Source organism: Procambarus clarkii, chromosome 52 (genome assembly GCF_040958095.1).
Source record: "Procambarus clarkii isolate CNS0578487 chromosome 52, FALCON_Pclarkii_2.0, whole genome shotgun sequence".
In the NCBI taxonomy this organism is placed as follows: domain Eukaryota; kingdom Metazoa; phylum Arthropoda; class Malacostraca; order Decapoda; family Cambaridae; genus Procambarus; species Procambarus clarkii.
This window is the reverse complement of record NC_091201.1, coordinates 19,186,867-19,211,434: the sequence shown is the minus strand read 5'-3', so window position 1 is coordinate 19,211,434 and position 24,568 is coordinate 19,186,867. Positions and strand designations below refer to the sequence as shown.

General features: G+C 54.5%; 4 protein-coding genes across 4 annotated transcripts; all 4 read left to right on the top strand.

Annotated features, from left to right (window-relative positions):
- Nucleotides 1-1,597: 1,597 nt before the first annotated feature.
- On the top strand, nt 1,598-10,223 carry LOC138352158 (proline-rich protein 36-like). The gene is made up of 5 exons (XM_069304420.1): nt 1,598-1,835; nt 3,175-3,332; nt 5,755-6,341; nt 6,729-8,313; nt 8,406-10,223. The coding sequence occupies exons 1-5, from the start codon at nt 1,598-1,600 to the stop codon at nt 10,221-10,223; spliced, it is 4,386 nt and encodes a 1,461-aa protein (XP_069160521.1).
- A 108-nt stretch (nt 10,224-10,331) lies between these two features.
- LOC138352157 (proline-rich protein 36-like) lies at nt 10,332-16,773 on the top strand. The gene is made up of 2 exons (XM_069304419.1): nt 10,332-10,660; nt 14,556-16,773. The coding sequence occupies exons 1-2, from the start codon at nt 10,332-10,334 to the stop codon at nt 16,771-16,773; spliced, it is 2,547 nt and encodes an 848-aa protein (XP_069160520.1).
- LOC138352156 (proline-rich protein 36-like) lies at nt 16,773-23,624 on the top strand. Its single transcript, XM_069304418.1, has 3 exons — nt 16,773-17,101; nt 20,971-22,722; nt 23,459-23,624. The coding sequence occupies exons 1-3, from the start codon at nt 16,773-16,775 to the stop codon at nt 23,622-23,624; spliced, it is 2,247 nt and encodes a 748-aa protein (XP_069160519.1).
- A 285-nt stretch (nt 23,625-23,909) lies between these two features.
- On the top strand, nt 23,910-24,413 carry LOC138352155 (trophinin-like). Its single transcript, XM_069304417.1, has one exon. The coding sequence runs from the start codon at nt 23,910-23,912 to the stop codon at nt 24,411-24,413; it is 504 nt and encodes a 167-aa protein (XP_069160518.1).
- The last annotated feature ends 155 nt before the right edge of the window (nt 24,414-24,568 follow it).

The window sequence follows — 24,568 nt, the reverse complement described above, 5'->3', positions numbered from 1 at the left end:
TTAGCGATTTTGAACAAACGAACATTTACATTTTTATTTATTTAGATATACAAAAAAGTACATTGGTTTTGAGAGAGAATGCAAAACGCATTTTCGACTTAATTAGCCTTCATCAGAGCAAAGTTGATTCTTATTTGCTCTGATGAAGGCTAATTAAGCCGAAAATGCGTTTTGCAGTCTTTATTTTTCACATGTGGTTTTTCCATATATTATATATATTATTATATTTTGGTAGAAGTCTTTCTTGTAAACATATGTTGTTGAATATGACCGAAAGGGTAAGATTAATAATTCTAACACGAATCTTTTCAATATTTCTTACGTTCTTCTTCACTGTCGACGGTAATTGATAATTTAACTCTCCAAAATTCATCCTTTATTTCTGGTTTCTTAGATTGAAGGTTACATCCTTCGTGGGGGTAAGTGTACATGTATACAACGCTTGACTTCTGTAAAGGGTTCTCCGTCGGCTTCAGACTGTTTTTAATAAGGAGGTCGGTAGTCTTCTTTGTTTTATAGAATATGATCAGGTCTATGTTTTGGTCAGGAATAGTGCTTTTTACTCCTTTACGGATTATTTCCTTCATTATTCTTTTTTCTTTCTTATGTTCACTGTGCATAGTTGATTTGTAATATAATTTTATTGGAGGTGTTGTGGTTTCCGTTCTAGGTTCAGGATTGTACCATCGGTCCAGGTGTCTTCTTATAGCGGTGTTTATTTCCGTGTTGCTATATCCGTTGCTCACCAATACCTGAGTTATTCTTTCAAATTCTCTATTCACGTTGCTCCATTCGGAGCAGTGTGTAAGCGCTCGACGAATATAAGCACTGATAACACTGGTTTTGTATCTTTAGGGGCACTCACTCTTACCGTTCAGGCATAATCCAATGTTGGTAGGTTTTGTATATACGCTGGTGCTTAAAGAGGTTCCTGTTTTTGTTATTAGTACATCCAAGAATGGCAGACTGTTATTTTCACTATTTTCATGTGTAAATCGGAGTACTGACTCTCTCTCTAGATGGATTTTTAGATCAATTAGTTCATCTGAGTCTTTTACTATGACGAATATGTCATCTACATACCGGCAGTATACAGTTGGTTTTTGTCTACTACTGAAGACTCTATCTTCGATGGTTCCCATGTAAAAATTAGCGAATAACACTCCTAAGGGGAAGCCCATTGTTACTCCGTCTATTTGTAGATACATGTCTCCTTGCGGACTGATGAGTGTGGCTGATCAGTATGGCTTCAAGTGTGGCTCGGTTATGTCTAATTTGGGGGTGCTCTCGTCTCTGTATACTCTGTCCAGTATTATCCTATGGTTGTGTCGACTGGGACGTTGGTAAATAATGATTCGACGTCCAGGGAAGCAATGATTCCATCGGGCTGTGTAGTTATGATTGTGTGCTTACACACTGCTCCGAATGCAGCAATGTAACTAGAGAGTTTGAAAGAATAACTCAGGTATTGGTGAACAATGGATATAGTAACACGGAAATAAACAACGCTTTAAGAAGACACCTGGACCAATGGTACAATCCTGAACCTAGAGCAGAAACCACAACACCTCCAATAAAATTATATTACAAATCAACTATGCACAGTGAACATAAGAAAGAAAAAAGAATAATGAAGGAAATAATCCGTAAAGGACTAAAAAGCACTATTCCTGACCAAAACATAGACCTGATCATATTCTATAAAACAAAGAAGACTACCGACCTCCTTATTAAAAACAGCCTGAAGCCGACGGAGAACCCTTTACAGAAGTCAAGCGTTGTATACATGTGCACTTGCCCCCACGAAGGATGTGACCTTCAATCCAAGTACATAGGTATGACGTCGACCAAGCTGACGAGGCGTTTGACCTGTCATCTTTATTCCGGTGCCCCCAGGAATCACATGAGACAAGCCCATGACATCACCCTAACAAGAGAAATGCTGAATAAAAACACTTGTGTTATAAACAAAACCCAAGATGTAAGAAGATTACAAATTCTTGAAGCAATCTACATATGAATAGAACAACCTACTGTTAATACCCAAATCACGGAACTATTTACTCTAGCCACCATGAGAGTAAGGACAAGACCAGAACATAACGATACCAACACAGAAGACACTGCTCAACATAATAGGCCTATTACACTCGATTAATCCTTGTATGTGCTTCGTCCCCCTATTATCAACTATTTATCCCCTTGCCTTTTCCTTTATTCTACTTGTTTTCTCACCTGACCCCGTACTGGTATAAATCTAACGAGATCTGTAATTTCTTATCACTTAAGAATGAACCATGTAGGTTCGAAACGTTGTGCAATAGTATAATAAGTGTAATACACTCTATAGTACTTCACTTTTTTCTTCATCTTGAAAAACGAACATGAGTTATGGAGAACTCCTCTTTCAACTAAACCCTGATGCAAGAATAATAGTTAGAGGGATAGAAGCCCTAAACCAGAAGATAGTAAATACAGAATATGCTGTTATATTCAATGAGACATGTTTAAAAGAAAACTTGCTGCCAGTATGTATATATATATATATATATATATATATATATATATATATATATATATATATATATATATATATACTGGCAGCAAGCATACTGGCAGCAATATATATATGTATATATATGTATATATATATACATATATATATATATATATATGTATATATATATATATATATATATAATATATATATATATATATATATATATATATATATATATATATATATATATATATATATATATATATATATATATATATATATAAACTACACTATTGTGAAAATATACAGTTCATTCACTTGGACACTCGAACCTTGCTCTAGTGCCCGAACTAATGCCTCCATTATTATTACAATTATTAAAACCCCAGATAAGATCATCATACTATTACCTACACCCTCACAGTTTTACCTCACGGGATTTGGTTTCTACGACCTCCTGCGAGCTCACCAGGCAACAAGAAAGAGAGGGGTTGGCAGACTGCATATTTTTTGATTGCCATGAAGCCTTTGACACAGTACCATACAAGAGGTGAGGTCTCCTCACAGACCTCACAGGGGTGAGGTCTCAGATTGGAGTGGCGTCACCAGTGGAATCCCTCAGGGTTCAGTACTTGGACCTATACTGTTTTTGCTGCATGTAAATGATTTACCAGAGGGTACAGAATCGTTCCTCTCAATGTTTGCTGATGATGCAAAAATTATGAGGAGGATCAAGACAGAGGAAGAGAGTATGAGGCTTCAGGATGACCTAGACAAACTGAATGAATGGTCGAACAAATGGCTACTAAAGTTCAACCCGAGTAAATGTAAGGTAATGAAACCAGGCGGTAGAAACAGGAGGCCATACTAGGATATCGAATGGAATGGGAGATGAAGTCCTTCATGAAACGGACAGAGAGAAAGATCTAGGAGTTGATATCACACCAAACCTGTCTCCTGACGCTCACATAAAAATAATAACATCTGCGGCATATGCGAGGCTGGCTAACATCAGAACAGCCTTCAGGAACCTGTGTAAGGAATCATTCAGAACCTTGTACACCACATATGTAAGACCAATCCTGGAGTATGTGGTCCCAGCATGGAGCCCGTACCTTGTCAAGCACAAGACGAAGCTGGAAAAAGTTCTGAGGTATGTCTCTTGGGTAGTCCCAGAAATAAGAAGCATGAGTTACAAAGAAAGGCTGCGTGAAATGCAACTCACGACACAGGAAGACAGAAGAGTAAGGGGAGACATGATCACTCCCTACAAAATTCTCAGAGGCATTGACAGGGTAGATAATGATAAACTGTTTAATATGGGTGGAACGCGAACACGGGGACACAGGTGGAACCTGAGTACCCAAATGAGCCACAGGGACGTTATATAGAACTTTTTCAGTGTCAGAGTAGTTAACAGATGTAATGCATTAGGCAGTGATGTGGTGGAGGCTGACTCCATACACAGTTTCAAATGTAGATATGATAGAGCCCAGTAGGCTCAGGAATCTGTATACCAGTTGATTGACAGTTGAGAGGCGGGACCAAAGAGCCAGAGCTCCAGCCCCGCAAGCACAACTAGATGAGTACCCTCCTCCTGCGGTGGCACTCCATCGACCCCTCCTACCCCCCCCCCTCCCCCCCTCACCCTCCCTACCTGGATAACTATAAACATTTCCCAGCTAATCCTCTGGAGTGACGTCACGTCAGCCTTGATGACGTCACTACAGCCGTGATGACGTCACTTGAACCGGAATGTCGTCACGTAATCCATGATGACGTCATTGCAGTCGTGATGACGTCACAGAGGGGATGGGAGTGTCGCTTCCCTTTAACACGTGGGCCACAAGTTTGGGGGTGAGGGGGGGGAGGGGGTGGCGCCGCCCACCGCAGCCATGGTCCACACTACCCTCCTACTGCCACCCACCCTCCTGCTGCCACCCTCCCTCCTGCTGCCGACCACCCTCCTGCTGCCTCCCACCCTCCTGCTGCCGCCCACCCTCATGCTGCCGCCCACCCTCCTGCTGCCGCCCACCCTCCTGCTGCCACCCTCCCTCCTGCTGCCGCCCACCCTCCTGCTGCCACCCTCCCTCCTGCTGCCGCCCACCCTCCTGCTGCCACCCTCCCTCCTGCTGCCACCCACCCTCCTGCTGCCGCCCACCCTCCTGCTGCCTCCCACCCTCCTGCTGCCACCCTCCCTCCTGCTGCCGCCCACCCTCCTGCTGCCGCCCACACTCCTGCTGCCTCCCACCCTCCTCCTGCCACCCACCCTCCTGCTGCCGCCCACACTCCTGCTGCCGCCCACCCTCCTGCTGCCGCCCACACTCCTGCTGCCTCCCACCCTCCTGCTGCCGCCCACCCTCCTGCTGCCGCCCACCCTCCTGCTGCCGCCCACCCTCCTGCTGCCGCCCACCCTCCTGCTGCCGCCCTCCCTCCTGCTGCCACCCTCCCTCCTGCTGCCGCCCACCCTCCTGCTGCCTCCCACCCTCCTGCTGCCTCCCACCCTCCTGCTGCCACCCTCCCTCCTGCTGCCGCCCACCCTCCTGCTGCCTCCCACCCTCCTGCTGCCACCCTCCCTCCTGCTGCCGCCCACCCTCCTGCTGCCACGCTCCCTCCTGCTGCCGCCCACCCTCCTGCTGCCGCCCACCCTCCTGCTGCCGCTCACCCTCCTGCTGCCGCCCACCCTCCTGCTGCCTCCCACCCTCCTGCTGCCACCCTCCCTCCTGCTGCCGCCCACCCTCCTGCTGCCACGCTCCCTCCTGCTGCCGCCCACCCTCCTGCTGCCACCCACCCTCCTGCTGCCACCCACCCTCCTGCTGCCGCCCACCCTCCTGCTGCCGCCCACCCTCCTGCTGCCGCCCACACTCCTGCTGCCTCCCACCCTCCTGCTGCCGCCCACCCTCCTGCTGCCGCCCACCCTCCTGCTGCCGCCCACGTTCCTGCTGCCACCCTCCCTCCTGCTGCCGCCCACCCTCCTGCTGCCGCCCACACTCCTGCTGCCTCCCACCCTCCTGCTGCCGCCCACCCTCCTGCTGCCGCCCACCCTCCTGCTGCCGCCCACCCTCCTGCTGCCGCCCACCGTCCTGCTGCCACCCTCCCTCCTGCTGGCGCCCACCCTCCTGCTGCCGCCCACCCTCCTGCTGCCACTCACCCTCCTGCTGGCGCCCACCCTCCTGCTGCCACTCACCCTCCTGCTGCCCCTAACCCTCCTGCTGCCCTTAACCCTCCTGCTGCCGCCCACCCTCTTGCTGAAGTCCACACTCCTGCTGCCGCCCACCCTCCTGCTGCCGCCCACCCTCTTGCTGCCGCCCACCCTCCTGCTGCCGCCCACCCTCCTGCTGCCGCCCACCCTCTTGCTGCCGGCCACCCTCCTGCTGCCGCCCACCCTCATGCTGCCGCCCACCCTCCTGCTGCCGCCCACCCTCCTGCTGCCGCCCACCCTCCTGCTGTCCCTAACCTTCCTGCTGCCGCCCACCCTCTTGCTGAAGCCCACCCTCCTGCTGTCGCCCACCCTTCTGCTGCCGCCCACCCTCCTGCTGCCGCCCACCCTCTTGCTGCCGGCCACCTTCCTGCTGCCGCCCACCCTCTTGCTGCCGCCCACCCTCCTGCTGCCGCCCATCCTCCTGCTGTCGCCCACCCTCCTGCTGCCCGTAACCTTCCTGCTGCTGCCCACCTTCTTGCTGAAGCCCACCCTCCTGCTGCCGCCCACCCTCCTGCTGAAGCCCACCCTCCTGCTGTCGCCCACCCTTCTGCTGCCGCCCACCCTCCTGCTGCCGCCCACCCTCTTGCTGCCGGCCACCCTCCAGCTGCCGCCCACCCTCTTGCTGCCGCCCACCCTCCTGTTGCCGCCCACCCTCCTGCTACCGCCCACCCTCCTGCTGCCGCCCACCCTCTTGCTGCCGCCCACCCTCCTGCTGCAGCCCACACCTCCTGCTGCAGCCCACCCTCCTGCTGCCGCCCACCCTCTCGCTGCCGCCCACCCTCCTGCTGCCGCCCACCCTCTCGCTGCCGCCCACCCTCCTGCTGCCACCCACCCTCCTGCTGCAGCCCACCCTCCTGCTGCCACCCACCCTCCTGCTGCAGCCCACATTTCTGCTGCCGCCCACCCTCCTGCTGCCGCCCACCCTCTCGCTGCCGCCCACCCTCCTGCTGCCACCCACCCTCCTGCTGCAGCCCACCCCTCCTGCTGCAGCCCACCCTCCTGCTGCAGCCCACCCTCCTGCTGCAGCCCACCCTCCTGCCGCCGCCCACCCTCTCGCTGCCGCCCACCCTCCTGCTGCCGCCCACCCTCCTGCTGCCACCCACCCTCTTGCTGCCACCCACCCTCTGCTGCCGTCCATTCTCCTGCTGCCACTCACCCTCTTGCTGCCACCCACCCTCCTGCTGCCGCCTATCCTCCTGCTGCCACCCACCCTCTTGCTGCCGCCCACCCTCTTGATGCCGCCCACCCTCCTGCTGCCGCCCACCCTCCTGCTGCCGCCCACCCTCCTGCTGCCGCCCACCCTCCTGCTGCCGCCCCACCTTCCTGCTGGCACCCACCCTCCTGCTTCTACCCACCCTCTTGCTGCCGCCCACCTCCTTGCTGCCGCCCACCCTCCTGCTGCCACCCACCCTCTTGTTGCCGCCCACTCTCCTGCTGCCGCCCAACCTCCTGCTGTCGCCCACCCTCCTGCTGCCACCCACCCTCTTTTTGCCGCCCACCCTCCTGCTGCCTCCCACCCTCCTGCTGCCGATCATCCTCCTGCTGCCGCCCACCCTCCTGCTGCCGCCCCACCTTCCTGCTGCCACCCACCCTCCTGCTGCTACCCACCCTCTTGCTGCCGCCCACCTCCTTGCTGCCGCCCACCCTCCTGCTGCCATCCACCCTCTTGTTGCCGCCCACTCTCCTGCTGCCGCCCACCCTCCTGCTGCCGCCCACCCTCTTGCTGCCGCCCACCCTCCTGCTGCCGCCCACCCTCCTGCTGCCGCCCACCCTCTTGCTGCCGGCCACCCTCCTGCTGCCGCCCACCCTCATGCTGCCGCCCACCCTCCTGCTGCCGCCCACCCTCCTGCTGCCGCCCACCCTCCTGCTGCCGCCCACCCTCCTGCTGCCCCTAACCTTCCTGCTGCCGCCCACCCTCTTGCTGAAGCCCACCCTCCTGCTGTCGCCCACCCTTCTGCTGCCGCCCACCCTCCTGCTGCCGCCCACCCTCTTGCTGCCGGCCACCTTCCTGCTGCCGCCCACCCTCTTGCTGCCGCCCACCCTCCTGCTGCCGCCCACCCTCCTGCTGCCGCCCACCCTCCTGCTGTCGCCCACCCTCCTGCTGCCCCTAACCTTCCTGCTGCCGCCCACCTTCTTGCTGAAGCCCACCCTCCTGCTGCCGCCCACCCTCCTGCTGCCGCCCACCCTCCTGCAGCCCCTAACCTTCCTGCTGCCGCCCACCCTCTTGCTGAAGCCCACCCTCCTGCTGTCGCCCACCCTTCTGCTGCCGCCCACCCTCCTGCTGCCGCCCACACTCTTGCTGCCGGCCACCCTCCAGCTGCCGCCCACCCTCTTGCTGCCGCCCACCCTCCTGTTGCCGCCCACCCTCCTGCTGCCGCCCACCCTCCTGCTGCCGCCCACCCTCTTGCCGCCGCCCACCCTCCTGCTGCAGCCCACACGTCTTGCTGCAGCCCACCCTCCTGCTGCCGCCCACCCTCTCGCTGCCGCCCACCCTCCTGCTGCCGCCCACCCTCTCGCTGCCGCCCACCCTCCTGCTGCCACCCACCCTCCTGCTGCAGCCCACCCTCCTGCTGCCACCCACCCTCCTGCTGCAGCCCACATTCCTGCTGCCGCACACCCTCCTGCTGCCGCCCACCCTCTCGCTGCCGCCCACCCTCCTGCTGCCACCCACCCTCCTGCTGGAGCCCACCCCTCCTGCTGCAGCCCACCCTCCTGCTGCAGCCCACCCTCCTGCTGCAGCCCACCCTCCTGCCGCCGCCCACCCTCTCGCTGCCGCCCACCCTCCTGCTGCCGCCCACCCTCCTGCTGCCACCCACCCTCTTGCTGCCATCCACCCTCCTGCTGCCGTCCATTCTCCTGCTGCCACTCACCCTCTTGCTGCCACCCACCCTCCTGCTGCCGCCTATCCTCCTGCTGCCACCCACCCTCTTGCTGCCGCCCACCCTCTTCATGCCGCCCACCCTCCTGCTGCCGCCCACCCTCCTGCTGCCGCCCACCCTCCTGCTGCCGCCCACCCTCCTGCTGCCGCCCACCCTCCTGCTGCCGCCCACCCTCCTGCTGCCGCCCACCCTCCTGCTGCCGCCCCACCTTCCTGCTGCCACCCACCCTCCTGCTGCTACCCACCCTCTTGCTACCGCCCACCTCCTTGCTGCCGCCCACCCTCCTGCTGCCACCCACCCTCTTGTTGCCGCCCACTCTCCTGCTGCCGCCCAACCTCCTGCTGTCGCCCACCCTCCTGCTGCCACCCACCCTCTTTTAGCCGCCCACCCTCCTGCTGCCTCCCACCCTTCTGCTGCCGATCATCCTCCTGCTGCCGCCCACCCTCCTGCTGCCACCCACCCTCTTTTTGTCGTCCACCCTCTTGCTGCCTCCCACCCTCTTGTTGCCGCCCACCCTCCTGCTGCTGCCCACCCTCCTGCTGTCGCCCACCCTCCTGCTGCCACCCACCCTCTTGCTGCCGCCCACCATCTTGCTGCCGCCCATCCTCCTGCTGTTGCCCACCCTTTTGCTGCCGCCCACCCTCCTGCTGCCGCCCACCTCCTGCTGCCACCCACCCTCTTGTTGCCGCCCACTCTCCTGCTGCCGCCCAACCTCCTGCTGTCGCCCACCCTCCTGCTGCCACCCACCCTCTTTTTGCCGCCCACCCTCCTGCTGCCTCCCACCCTTCTGCTGCCGATCATCCTCCTGCTGCCGCCCACCCTCCTGCTGCCGCCCCACCTTCCTGCTGCCACCCACCCTCCTGCTGCTACCCACCCTCTTGCTGCCGCCCACCTCCTTGCTGCCGCCCACCCTCCTGCTGCCACCCACCCTCTTGTTGCCGACCACTCTCCTGCTGCCGCCCAACCTCCTGCTGTCGCCCACCCTCCTGCTGCCACCCACCCTCTTTTTGTCGTCCACCCTCTTGCTGCCTCCCACCCTCTTGTTGCCGCCCACCCTCCTGCTGCCGCCCACCCTCCTGCTGTCGCCCACCCTCCTGCTGCCACCCACCCTCTTGCTGCCGCCCACCATCTTGCTGCCGCCCATCCTCCTGCTGTTGCCCACCCTTTTGCTGCCGCCCACCCTCCTGCTGCCGCCCACCTCCTGCTGCCGCCCACGCTTCTGCTGCAGCCCACCCTCCTGCTGCAGCCCACCCTTCTGCTGCCGCCCACCCTACTGCTGCCGCCCATCCTCTCGCTGCCGCCCACCCTCCTGCTGCCACCCACCCTCTTGCTGCCGCTCATGCACCCTCTTGCTCCTGCCCACCATCCTGCAGCCGCCCACCCTTCTGCTGCCACCCACCCTCTTGCTGCCATCCACCCTCCTGCTGCCGCCCTTCCTCCTGCTGCCACCCACCCTATTGCTGCCGCCCACCTTCTTGATGCCGCCCACCCTCCTGCTGCCGCACACCCTCCTGCTGCCATCCACCCTCTTGCTGCCTCCCACCCTTTTGCTGCCACCCACCCTCTTGTTACCGCCCACCCACCTGCTGCCGCCCACCCTCCTGCTGTCGCCCACCCTCCTGCTGGCACCCCACCCTCCTGATGCAGCCAATCCTCCTGCTGCCACCCACCCTCTTGCTGCCGCCCACCCTCTTGCTGCCGCCCACCCTCTTGCTGTCGCCCACCCTCCTGCTGCCACCCCACCCTCCTGATGCAGCCAATCCTCCTGCTGCCACCCACCCTCTTGCTGCCGCCCACCCTCCTGCTGCCGCCCACCCTCCTGCTGCGACCCCACCCTCCTGATGCAGCCAATCCTCCTGCTGCCACCCACCCTCTTGCTGCCACCCACCCTCTTGTTGCCGCCCACCCTCCTGCTGTCGCCCACCCTCCTGTTGCCACCCACCCTCTTGCTGCCGCTCACCCTCTTGCTGCCGCCCACCCTCCTGCTGCCACCCAACCTCTTGTTGCCGCCCACCCTCCTGCTGCCGCCCTCCCTCCTGCTGCCGCAGACCTCCTGCTGCCGCCCACCCTCCTGCTGCCGCCCATCTCCTGCTGCCACCCACCTCCTGCTGCCGCCCACCCTCCTGCTGCCGCCCATCTCCTGCTGCCACCCACCTCCTGCTGCCGCCCACCTCCTGCTGTAACAAACTAGGTTTGTTGTAAGAAATTATTCAGTATAGATTCTCATAGACATGGGGACCGCATAGTCTTGAAAGTTTGAAGTAAGACGGTACTCGACCTGACTCGGCAGAGAAAGGTCATCCCTCCAGGGATTAGCGTTTAAGATTACAAGATGGCTGGTTCACTGTATTAAAGCTACATATAATGAATATTTCAACAAAATACAGTAATAACTAATTTGGCTCATGTATGTGTGGTTAGGTTTACATGTATGTAGAATGAAGATTGAGATTAGGGTTGTATACAGGCAGAGAAATGACGGCATGTGGAGGGACTAGTTTGGGTTCCGGATGACTCACCATGTCAAGGTCACGCGGCCCAAGAGAGTGACCACATTAGTAATTCACAAAGTTCAAATTCAGATCACTAGCCAATCTTGCAACTGGAAATAGCCTTTCCCTAAGATGCCTGTACAATTATCATCAGTTTAATAAGAGTTCAACCATCTGGGTTGTTCAGTACAATTGAGATTAGTTGTTCAACTTAAACCCTGCTTAGTAAATTGATTAAACCTGGCGGAGTAATACTCACTAGCCTTAGTTGTGAGGAGGGCTAGGCGGGAGCAGTGTGGATTTGGGCAACAACTGAGGAAGTCAACCATTCTCACCTCTCCAGAGATCAGTACTCCATCCAGGGGTGCCAGATCCAAATTGCTAAAAGTAGCGAACTGACGGTCTAAAAGTAGCGAATTTGTAATAAGAGTATCCCAATTTTTTGTTTAGTGACTGATACGTGTTTCAAAGTAATCTATTATGATATATAGAGTACATTAAACGATTTTAATTGTTTTATTAACATTATCTCTGCATATATATATTTAACCAATATGATAATAGGATAACTTACCAATATTTACTGTTTGAAGCATAATGGGTGTGGAGTCCTTCCACGTCTTTACAGTTGAAGATTACCAAGATCTTGATCTGCATCCACAACCTCGTTCTTGTATATTGCAGACTCATATTTAAGCATTGACATGAGTGGTTCAAGTGAAGAGCAACAAGTTACATTTTCTTCAAGATATGTTTTGATTCTCAAGACTGATGTCAAAAGCTCAAGTCCCATTCCCATTCAAGATTTCTCAGTTTAGTTTTCACAGACGTTACTCTCGAAAATATCCGTTCAACCAGGGCATTACTGATTGGCAAGCTGTATATTTTCAACACAAACTCAGCGAGGTCAATCAGTATGGGATCGCCAGCAGTGTTCTTGACAGTTATTGTCTTGGTCTAAAATGACGATTCAGATGTCGGAATTTGTCCCTTACAAATGTTGGACCAGTCAATGGTTAACAGTAGGCGCCACTGACTTTCAATTTCACTAAGCTTAGATTGGTCAGCTAATACTAACGGAAGTTCTGAAAATGGTGGCCATGTAAGCTAAGGCATATGATAGGTAACAGATTTTTCACCTTTTTTTATAGTTTCAACATTACTTAGAATACGAGAAAGAAGCTATTTGCAAGATTTCATTAAAAAATTATCGCATCTTTCTTGAACATTTTGAAACTTTTCCTGGGTTGTAAAATTGTTTTGTCTGTTAGTGGCCAGAAGTGTTGAAAATTCGTGGGTCCGTCTAATTACCACAAGCTACCACAAGCAACACAAGCTTCAGAAAGCTTCCTGGCAATACGTTAGTAATGAATAAATATGATGTTAAGTTAGGCTGACCTAACCTAACCTAACCTAACCTAACCTAACCTAACCTAACCTAACCTAACTTAACTAAACCAAACCTAACCTAACCTAACCGAAGCTTGGATCGTCGACTTGAATTGGCGTCACCAGCTTTTTATTTTCGTCTAATTTCTTTAAAAAAAGATACTTTTTCAGATTAAAATTATGTTTTTTCGTGTTGTACATTCAGCACCAACATTATAATGAGTAAATATATTATATTTATTCATTACTAACGTATTGCCAGGAAGCTTTCTGAAGCTTGTGTAGCTTGTGGTAATTAGACGGACCGAAATTGGGTAACCAAAGTCAACTTTCTCCAGGGGCAGATACATAGAATTGTGTTTACTAGTTGTGTTTTTACGGGGGTTGAGCTCTGCTCTTTCGGCCCGCCTCTCAACTATCAATCAACTGTTTACTAACTACTATTTATTTTTTTTTTCCCACACCACACACACACACACCCCAGGAAGCAGCCCGTGACAGCTGACTAACTCCCAGGTACCTATTTACTGCTAGGTAACAGGGGCATTCAGGGTGAGAGAAACTTTGCCCATTTGTTTCTGCCTCGTGCGGGAATCGAACCCGCGCCACAGAATTACGAATCCTGCGCGCTATCCACCAGGCTACGAGGCCCCACAAGTCCAAATGTAGTCCAAATTAACATGAAGTCCAAATGTAGTCCAAATTAACATGAAGCTTTGCATGATGAGGACGAAAGATTCTTCTGAGTATTCCAAGAGTGAAGTTTTCTAAGACAGTGTGAAGGCTATACTGATCTGCTTCATCTTTTGATAAAGTAAATTCATCATTTCAAAATCATTTAGGATTGGTTTGAGAAATGTGAAATATAGCTTATTGGAGGGATCAGCGTACATTGAAAATAGTTGCCTTGCAACATATTTATCACAAGAGGAAAAAGCTATTTGGTAATGAGTTGTTAGAGAACCCCACTGATCAAACGGCCGCTTTACACTACCGCTCCTTGCCAACCATCGTCTTCCTGACAAAGGTATTAACTGTAAGGGATCTTTCCAATCCTTTATCAATCTGGAAATTTCTAAATAACGTTCTCTCCTTAATGAAGATCTGTTTAACCAGGCTTTTGGGATGAAGTATTAATGACAATTAAGGTTGGGATATCTATTGCCCCCTGGGGAGGATTACCTTGCCTTGCGGTTACTTTTTCTTTCAAAGGTTCCTAGGATGAACGTCCCCAGGGGCCGGTCTCTGACTAGGGCTCTCCTGCGGTAAGTGGTCTAGTCAATCAGGCTGTTGGACTCGGCTGTGATTTGTACAGATTATATTATTAAAGCATAAATAATCATCATTGAGTTTCTTAATATTAATAGCCCAAAGTAGCCCAACTTGCGTTTAAACTAGCCCAAAAAGTCGCAAGTAGCGAAATTAAAAATTTGGGAGCGTGGGGCTCTCAAAAGTAGCCCAATTCGCTACTTGTAGCCCAATCTGGCAACCCTGACGGCTGGTCTTCATAGTTAAGGTAAAAGTTGGAGCGGAGTTAGTAGAGTAATCTCATGTCTGCCTCTATAGGAAAGATCATTTAGGGAGTGATAGCTAGGGAGTGTTTCCAATTATTTTATATTTCTTAGCTTTTGGTAATAAACTCTTAAGATTTTCTCGGTTCGTATTTTTGAGTATTTCCATGAATGATTTTACATGTGATGGTCCTTGCCATTTGGTCTCCTCGAGTCGGGGTTTATTTGGGTCGCAAGCCTAGCCCAGTTCAAGAGTTTATTATATCCCTTTGTTTTGTTTGAGTAATTCCCACACTTAACGTAAATTCATCCCCCTTTTCCAAGTAATTTGGGGATTAAGCCCCAAGGGTTAAATGATTGATTAATTGGTCCAGACACCGATTAATTGACAGCTTTGGTTACTGGTCTGGTGGTGGCGGCGAAAAGAGATCCTTGAGTTTATAGTACGACGTCACGTGGCTGTAGAATCTTAGCCAATCGAGCGGGTAAGGCCACGTGGCGTGGGACTCGGCTGAGAGTTACTTCTGGGGACGTTGGAATTAAGTTTAAGTAAACATATTCACGAGCGGAGTGTTGGGCGAGAGAGAGCCAATACAGTACATCCCGTGTTACACGGCTGCCGCCCACCCTCTTGCTGCCGCCCACCCTCCTGCTGCCGCCCACCCTCCTGCTGCCGCCCACCCTCCTGCTGTCGCCCACCCTCCTGCTGCCCCTAACCTTCCTGCTGCCGCCCACCTTCTTGCTGAAGCCCACCCTCCTGCTGCCGCCCACCCTCCTGCTGCCGCCCACCCTCCTGCAGCCCCTAACCTTCCTGCTGCCGCCCACCCTCTTGCTGAAGCCCACCCTCCTGCTGTCGCCCACCCTTCTGCTGCCGCCCACCCTCCTGCTGCCGCCCACCCTCTTGCTGCCGACCACCCTCCAGCTGCCGCCCACCCTCTTGCTGCCGCCCACCCTCCTGTTGCCGCCCACCCTCCTGCTGCCGCCCACCCTCCTGCTGCCGCCCACCCTCTTGCTGCCGCCCACCCTCCTGCTGCAGCCCACACGTCCTGCTGCAGCCCACCCTCCTGCTGCCGCCCACCCTCTCGCTGCCGCCCACCCTCCTGCTGCCGCCCACCCTCTCGCTGCCGCCCACCCTCCTGCTGCCACCCACCCTCCTGCTGCAGCCCACCCTCCTGCTGCCACCCACCCTCCTGCTGCAGCCCACATTCCTGCTGCCGCACACCCTCCTGCTGCCGCCCACCCTCTCGCTGCCGCCCACCCTCCTGCTGCCACCCACCCTCCTGCTGCAGCCCACCCCTCCTGCTGCAGCCCACCCTCCTGCTGCAGCCCACCCTCCTGCTGCAGCCCACCCTCCTGCCGCCGCCCACCCTCTCGCTGCCGCCCACCCTCCTGCTGCCGCCCACCCTCCTGCTGCCACCCACCCTCTTGCTGCCACCCACCCTCCTGCTGCCGTCCATTCTCCTGCTGCCACTCACCCTCTTGCTGCCACCCACCCTCCTGCTGCCGCCTATCCTCCTGCTGCCACCCACCCTCTTGCTGCCGCCCACCCTCTAGATGCCGCCCACCCTCCTGCTGCCGCCCACCCTCCTGCTGCCGCCCACCCTCCTGCTGCCGCCCACCCTCCTGCTGCCGCCCACCCTCCTGCTGCCGCCCCACCTTCCTGCTGCCACCCACCCTCCTGCTGCTACCCACCCTCTTGCTGCCGCCCACCTCCTTGCTGCCGCCCACCCTCCTGCTGCCACCCACCCTCTTGTTGCCGCCCACTCTCCTGCTGCCGCCCAACCTCCTGCTGTCTCCCACCCTCCTGCTGCCACCCACCCTCTTTTTGCCGCCCACCCTCCTGCTGCCTCCCACCCTTCTGCTGCCGATCATCCTCCTGCTGCCGCCCACCCTCCTGCTGCCGCCCCACCTTCCTGCTGCCACCCACCCTCCTGCTGCTACCCACCCTCTTGCTGCCGCCCACCTCCTTGCTGCCGCCCACCCTCCTGCTGCCACCCACCCTCTTGTTGCCGCCCACTCTCCTGCTGCCGCCCAACCTCCTGCTGTCGCCCACCCTCCTGCTGCCACCCACCCTCTTTTTGTCGTCCACCCTCTTGCTGCCTCCCACCCTCTTGTTGCCGCCCACCCTCCTGCTGCCGCCCACCCTCCTGCTGTCGCCCACCCTCCTGCTGCCACCCACCCTCTTGCTGCCGCCCACCATCTTGCTGCCGCCCATCCTCCTGCTGTTGCCCACCCTTTTGCTGCCGCCCACCCTCCTGCTGCCGCCCACCTCCTGCTGCCGCCCACGCTTCTGCTGCAGCCCACCCTCCTGCTGCAGCCCACCCTCCTGCTGCCGCCCACCCTACTGCTGCCGCCCATCCTCTCGCTGCCGCCCACCCTCCTGCTGCCACCCACCCTCTTGCTCCTGCCCACCATCCTGCAGCCGCCCACCCTTCTGCTGCCACCCACCCTCTTGCTGCCATCCACCCTCCTGCTGCCGCCCTTCCTCCTGCTGCCACCCACCCTATTGCTGCCGCCCACCTTCTTGATGCCGCCCACCCTCCTGCTGCCGCACACCCTCCTGCTGCCATCCACCCTCTTGCTGCCTCCCACCCTTTTGCTGCCACCCACCCTCTTGTTACCGCCCACCCACCTGCTGCCGCCCACCCTCCTGCTGTCGCCCACCCTCCTGCTGGCACCCCACCCTCCTGATGCAGCCAATCCTCCTGCTGCCACCCACCCTCTTGCTGCCGCCCACCCTCTTGCTGCCGCCCACCCTCTTGCTGTCGCCCACCCTCCTGCTGCCACCCCACCCTCCTGATGCAGCCAATCTTCCTGCTGCCACCCACCCTCTTGCTGCCGCCCACCCTCCTGCTGCCGCCCACCCTCCTGCTGCGACCCCACCCTCCTGATGCAGCCAATCCTCCTGCTGCCACCCACCCTCTTGCTGCCACCCACCCTCTTGTTGCCGCCCACCCTCCTGCTGTCGCCCACCCTCCTGTTGCCACCCACCCTCTTGCTGCCGCTCACCCTCTTGCTGCCGCCCACCCTCCTGCTGCCACCCAACCTCTTGTTGCCGCCCACCCTCCTGCTGCCGCCCTCCCTCCTGCTGCCGCAGACCTCCTGCTGCCGCCCACCCTCCTGCTGCCGCCCATCTCCTGCTGCCACCCACCTCCTGCTGCCGCCCACCCTCCTGCTGCCGCCCATCTCCTGCTGCCACCCACCTCCTGCTGCCGCCCACCTCCTGCTGTAACAAACTAGGTTTGTTGTAAGAAATTATTCAGTATAGATTCTCATAGACATGGGGACCGCATAGTCTTGAAAGTTTGAAGTAAGACGGTACTCGACCTGACTCGGCAGAGAAAGGTCATCCCTCCAGGGATTAGCGTTTAAGATTACAAGATGGCTGGTTCACTGTATTAAAGCTACATATAATGAATATTTCAACAAAATACAGTAATAACTAATTTGGCTCATGTATGTGTGGTTAGGTTTACATGTATGTAGAATGAAGATTGAGATTAGGGTTGTATACAGGCAGAGAAATGACGGCATGTGGAGGGACTAGTTTGGGTTCCGGATGACTCACCATGTCAAGGTCACGCGGCCCAAGAGAGTGACCACATTAGTAATTCACAAAGTTCAAATTCAGATCACTAGCCAATCTTGCAACTGGAAATAGCCTTTCCCTAAGATGCCTGTACAATTATCATCAGTTTAATAAGAGTTCAACCATCTGGGTTGTTCAGTACAATTGAGATTAGTTGTTCAACTTAAACTCTGCTTAGTAAATTGATTAAACCTGGCGGAGTAATATTCACTAGCCTTAGTTGTGAGGAGGGCTAGGCGGGAGCAGTGTGGATTTGGGCAACAACTGAGGAAGTCAACCATTCTCACCTCTCCAGAGATCAGTACTCCATCCAGGGGTGCCAGATCCAAATTGCTAAAAGTAGCGAACTGACGGTCTAAAAGTAGCGAATTTGTAATAAGAGTATCCCAATTTTTTGTTTAGTGCCTGATACGGGTTTCAAAGTAATCTATTATGATATATAGAGTACATTAAACGATTTTAATTGTTTTATTAACATTATCTCTGCATATATATATTTAACCAATATGATAATAGGATAACTTACCAATATTTACTGTTTGAAGCATAATGGGTGTGGAGTCCTTCCACGTCTTTACAGTTGAAGATTACCAAGATCTTGATCTGCATCCACAACCTCGTTCTTGTATATTGCAGACTCATATTTAAGCATTGACATGAGTGGTTCAAGTGAAGAGCAACAAGTTACATTTTCTTCAAGATATGTTTTGATTCTCAAGACTGATGTCAAAAGCTCAAGTCCCATTCCCATTCAAGATTTCTCAGTTTAGTTTTCACAGACGTTACTCTCGAAAATATCCGTTCAACCAGGGCATTACTGATTGGCAAGCTGAATATTTTCAACACAAACTCAGCGAGGTCAATCAGTATGGGATCGCCAGCAGTGTTCTTGACAGTTATTGTCTTGGTCTAAAATGACGATTCAGATGTCGGAATTTGTCCCTTACAAATGTTGGACTAGTCAATGGTTAACAGTAGGCGCCACTGACTTTCAATTTCACTAAGCTTAGATTGGTCAGCTAATACTAACGGAAGTTCTGAAAATGGTGGCCATGTAAGCTAAGGCATATGATAGGTAACAGATTTTTCACCTTTTTTTATAGTTTCAACATTACTTAGAATACGAGAAAGAAGCTATTTGCAAGCTTTCATTAAAAAATTATCTCATCTTTCTTGAACATTTTGAAACTTTTCCTGGGTTGTAAAATTGTTTTGTCTGTTAGTGGCCAGAAGTGTTGAAAATTCGTGGGTCCGTCTAATTACCACAAGCTACCACAAGCAACACAAGCTTCAGAAAGCTTCCTGGCAATACGTTAGTAATGAATAAATATGATGTTAAGTTAGGCTGACCTAACCTAACCTAACCTAACCTAACCTAACCTAACCTAACTTAACTAAACCAAACCTAACCTAACCTAACCGAAGCTTGGATCGTCGACTTGAATTGGCGTCACCAGCTTTTTATTTTCGTCTAATTTCTTTAAAAAAAGATACTTTTTCAGATTAAAATTATGTTTTTTCGTGTTGTACATTCAGCACCAACATTATAATGAGTAAATATATTATATTTATTCATTACTAACGTATTGCCAGGAAGCTTTCTGAAGCTTGTGTAGCTTGTGGTAATTAGACGGACCGAAATTGGGTAACCAAAGTCAACTTTCTCCAGGGGCAGATACATAGAATTGTGTTTACTAGTTGTGTTTTTACGGGGGTTGAGCTCTGCTCTTTCGGCCCGCCTCTCAACTATCAATCAACTGTTTACTAACTACTATTTATTTTTTTTTTCCCACACCACACACACACACACCCCAGGAAGCAGCCCGTGACAGCTGACTAACTCCCAGGTACCTATTTACTGCTAGGTAACAGGGGCATTCAGGGTGAGAGAAACTTTGCCCATTTGTTTCTGCCTCGTGCGGGAATCGAACCCGCGCCACAGAATTACGAATCCTGCGCGCTATCCACCAGGCTACGAGGCCCCACAAGTCCAAATGTAGTCCAAATTAACATGAAGTCCAAATGTAGTCCAAATTAACATGAAGGTTTGCATGATGAGGACGAAAAATTCTTCTGAGTATTCCAAGAGTGAAGTTTTCTAAGACAGTGTGAAGGCTATACTGATCTGCTTCATCTTTTGATAAAGTAAATTCATCATTTCAAAATCATTTAGGATTGGTTTGAGAAATGTGAAATATAGCTTATTGGAGGGATCAGCGTACATTGAAAATAGTTGCCTTGCAACATATTTATCACAAGAGGAAAAAGCTATTTGGTAATGAGTTGTTAGAGAACCCCACTGATCAAACGGCCGCTTTACACTACCGCTCCTTGCCAACCATCGTCTTCCTGACAAAGGTATTAACTGTAAGGGATCTTTCCAATCCTTTATCAATCTGGAAATTTCTAAATAACGTTCTCTCCTTAATGAAGATCTGTTTAACCAGGCTTTTGGGATGAAGTATTAATGACAATTAAGGTTGGGATATCTATTGCCCCCTGGGGAGGATTACCTTGCCTTGCGGTTACTTTTTCTTTCAAAGGTTCCTAGGATGAACGTCCCCAGGGGCCGGTCTCTGACTAGGGCTCTCCTGCGGTAAGTGGTCTAGTCAATCAGGCTGTTGGACTCGGCTGTGATTTGTACAGATTATATTATTAAAGCATAAATAATCATCATTGAGTTTCTTAATATTAATAGCCCAAAGTAGCCCAACTTGCGTTTAAACTAGCCCAAAAAGTCGCAAGTAGCGAAATTAAAAATTTGGGAGCGTGGGGCTCTCAAAAGTAGCCCAATTCGCTACTTGTAGCCCAATCTGGCAACCCTGACGGCTGGTCTTCATAGTTAAGGTAAAAGTTGGAGCGGAGTTAGTAGAGTAATCTCATGTCTGCCTCTATAGGAAAGATCATTTAGGGAGTGATAGCTAGGGAGTGTTTCCAATTATTTTATATTTCTTAGCTTTTGGTAATAAACTCTTAAGATTTTCTCGGTTCGTATTTTTGAGTATTTCCATGAATGATTTTACATGTGATGGTCCTTGCCATTTGGTCTCCTCGAGTCGGGGTTTATTTGGGTCGCAAGCCTAGCCCAGTTCAAGAGTTTATTATATCCCTTTGTTTTGTTTGAGTAATTCCCACACTTAACGTAAATTCATCCCCCTTTTCCAAGTAATTTGGGGATTAAGCCCCAAGGGTTAAATGATTGATTAATTGGTCCAGACACCGATTAATTGACAGCTTTGGTTACTGGTCTGGTGGTGGCGGCGAAAAGAGATCCTTGAGTTTATAGTACGACGTCACGTGGCTGTAGAATCTTAGCCAATCGAGCGGGTAAGGCCACGTGGCGTGGGACTCGGCTGAGAGTTACTTCTGGGGACCTTGGAATTAAGTTTAAGTAAACATATTCACGAGCGGAGTGTTGGGCGAGAGAGAGCCAATACAGTACATCCCGTGTTACACTGCTGCCGCCCACCCTCCTGCTGCCGCCCACCCTCCTGCTGCCACCCACCCTCCTGCTGCCACCCATCCTCCTGCTTCCGCCCACATCCTGCTGCTGCCGCCCACCTCCTGCTGCTGCCGCCCACCCTCCTGCTGCCGCCCACCCTCCTACTGCCGCCCATTTTCTTGCTGCCGCCCACCTCCAGCTGCTACCCACCCTCATTCTGCCGCCCACCCTCCTGCTGCCTTCCACTTCCTGCTGCCGCCCACCCTCCTGCTGCCTTCCACTTCCTGCTGCCGCCCACATCCAGCTGCTGCCCACCCTCATGCTGCCGCCCACCCTCATGCTGCAGCCCACCCTCCTGTTGCTGCCCATCTTCCTGCTGCCGCCCACCCTCCTGCTGCCGCCCACCCTCCTACTGCCGCCCATTTTCTTGCTGCCGCCCACCTCCAGCTGCTGCCCACCCTCATTCTGCCGCCCACCCTCCTGCTGCCTTCCACTTCCTGCTGCCGCCCACATCCAGCTGCTGCCCACCCTCATGCTGCCGCCCACCCTCATGCTGCAGCTCACCCTCCTGTTGCTGCCCATCTTCCTGCTGCCACCCACCCTCCTGCTGCCGCCCACCCTCCTACTGCCACCCATTTTCTTGCTGCCGCCCACCTCCAGCTGCTGCCCACCCTCATTCTGCCGCCCACCCTCCTGCTGCCTTCCACTTCCTGCTGCCGCCCACATCCAGCTGCTGCCCACCCTCATGCTGCCGCCCACCCTCATGCTGCAGCCCACCCTCCTGTTGCTGCCCATCTTCCTGCTGCCGCCCACCTCCAGCTGCTGCCCTCCACCTCCAGCTGCTGCCGCCCACCTCCAGCTGCTGCCCTCCCTCCTGCTGCCGCTCACCCTCATGCTGCTGCCCACTTCCTGCTGTTGTTCACCCTCCTGCTGCCGCCCACCCTCCTGCTGCCGCCCACTTCCTGCTGCCGCCCACCTCCAGCTGCTGCCCACCCTCATGCTGCCGCCCACCCTCCTTCTGCCGCCCACCCTCCGGCTGCTGCCCATCTTCCTGCTGTCACCCACCCTCCTTCTGCCGCCTATCCTCCTGCTGCCGCCCACCTCCTGCTGCCCACCCTTCTGCTGCCGCCCACCCTTCTGCTGCCATCCACCCTCTTGCTGCCGCCCACCCTCCTGCTGCCGCCCACCCTCCTGCTGCCGCCCACCCTCCTGCTGCCGCCCACCTCCTGCCGCCCACCCTTCTGCTGCCGCCCACCCTTCTGCTGCCGCCCACCTCCTGCTGCCGCCCATCTCATGCTGCCGCCCACCCTTCTGCTGCCGCCCATCTCATGCTGCTGCCCACATCCTGCTGCCGCCCATCTCATGCTGCCGCCCACCCTCCTGCTGCCGCCCACCTCCTTCTGCCGCCCACCCTTCTGCTGCCGCCCACCCTTCTGCTGCCGCCCACCTGCTGCCGCCCATCTCATGCTGCTGCCCACATCCTGCTGCCGCCCATCTCATGCTGCCGCCCACCCTCCTGCTGTCGCCCACCTCCTGCTGCCATCCACCCTCTTGCTGCCGCCCTTCCTTCTGCTGCCGCCCACCCTTCTGCTGCCGCCCACCTCCTCCTGCCGCCCATCTCATGCTATTGCCCACATCCTGCTGCCGCCTTCCCTCCTGCTGCCGCCCACCCTCCTGCTGCCACCCACCCTCCTGCTGCCGCCCACCCTCTTGCTGCTGCCCACCCTCCTGCTGCCACCCACCCTCCTGCTGCCGCCCACCCTCCTGCTGCCACCCACCCTCCTGCTGCCACCCACCCTCCTGCTGCCGCCCACCCTCCTGCTGCCACCCACCTTCCTGCTGCCGCCCACGACATAGAAGGTTCAGGGTGTTACGGCCCTACTGGGACGCAACCGGGTTCTTTTCTGATGGTAGTAGAGTTTGGGAATCCGGCCTCAAGTTAGTAGAGGCTTTCAAGGGGTGTGTTCCGTAATGCAAGTAAAACTAAAGGGGGAGGGATACAAATATTTCAATTTTCCGATATATATTTCCACCACCGTAATTTAAGGTCATAAAAGGGAATTATAACTACACAATGTACAATGAGGTCTCCCTCTCTGAAGACGCTCAACACTCGGCGATGCTTCTTCTAGGTAGCCCTGGTCTCTGCTTCCGTGGTTCACGATGCATCCACGATAACTCTACGACGAATCTACCCTGGCCACAGGCCAGCCAAATCACAGTCCCACTGGGTGCTTCGTCGTGGAAGCCTTCAACCACAATCCAGCCTGTAGCTGGCAGGTACCGATCAGCTCCGCTGTGTAGGCCACTCCACGACCGATACTTAGGGTTGCGTGCCCTAGCCAGGAGCCTCGTGTGACTCGCTGGTCACTCTCCTCATACAGCATCCCAGTGGGTGGTCTCCTCCACCAGCCAACCCCGGATAAGGCGATTCCCAACACTGCCACTCCTCAGGCAGGCTATTACTCTCAACAGAGTTGTCCAGGGATGGCTCGCAGCTTCTTCAAAGCAGACTGATGAGGAGACCTTGGCTGCCTTGGGTAGACTGTCCCATCGTCCAACACAGCAGTCCCAGGTCGACTCTGCAATCAGACACGTCATTAATACTGGGACGCATTAGTGACCATGTGGTCACTAATGCCCCGAGCAGTGGCCCATGTGGTCACTAATGCCCCGAGCAGTGGCCCATGTGGTCACTAATGCCCCGAGCAGTGGCCCATGTGGTCACTAATGCCCCGAGCAATGGCTCATGTGGTCACTAATGCCCCGAGCAGTGGCCCATGTGGTCACTAATGCCCCGAGCAGTGGCCCATGTGGTCACTAATGCCCCGGGCAATGGCTCATGTGGTCACTATAATGCCCCGAGCAATGGCTCATGTGGTCACTAATGCCCCGAGCATGGCCCATGTGGTCACTAATGCCCCGATCAGTGGCCCATGTGGTCACTAATGCCCCGAGCAGTGGCCATGTGGTCACTAATGCCCCGAGCAGTGGTCATGTGGTCACTAATGCCCCAAGCAGTGGCCATGTGGTCACTAATGCCCCAAGCAGTGGCCATGTGGTCACTAATGCCCCGAGCAATGGCTCATGTGGTCACTATAATGCCCCGAGCAGTGGCCATGTGGTCACTAATGCCCCGAGCAGTGGCCATGAGGTCACTAATGCCCCAAGCAGTGGCCATGTGGTCACTAATGCCCCAAGCAGTGGCCATGTGGTCACTAATGCCCCGAGCAATGGCTCATGTGGTCACTATAATGCCCCGAGCAGTGGTCATGTGGTCACTAATGCCCCGAGCAGTGGCCATGTGGTCACTAATGCCCCGAGCAGTGGCCATGTGGTCACTAATGCCCCGAGCAGTGGCCATGTGGTCACTAATGCCCCGAGCAGTGATTCATATACAATAAATTAGCCAACATTAAGACCTTCAGCTAGCCCTGCTGAAGGTCATGTTATCTTGCATGTCCAAGATAACACAGCAACAACAACAACACGCAATACAGTGCTCTCCCACACATAATTGTACACTATATATACACTACATGTAGTGTACAAGGGAGCCGGTTG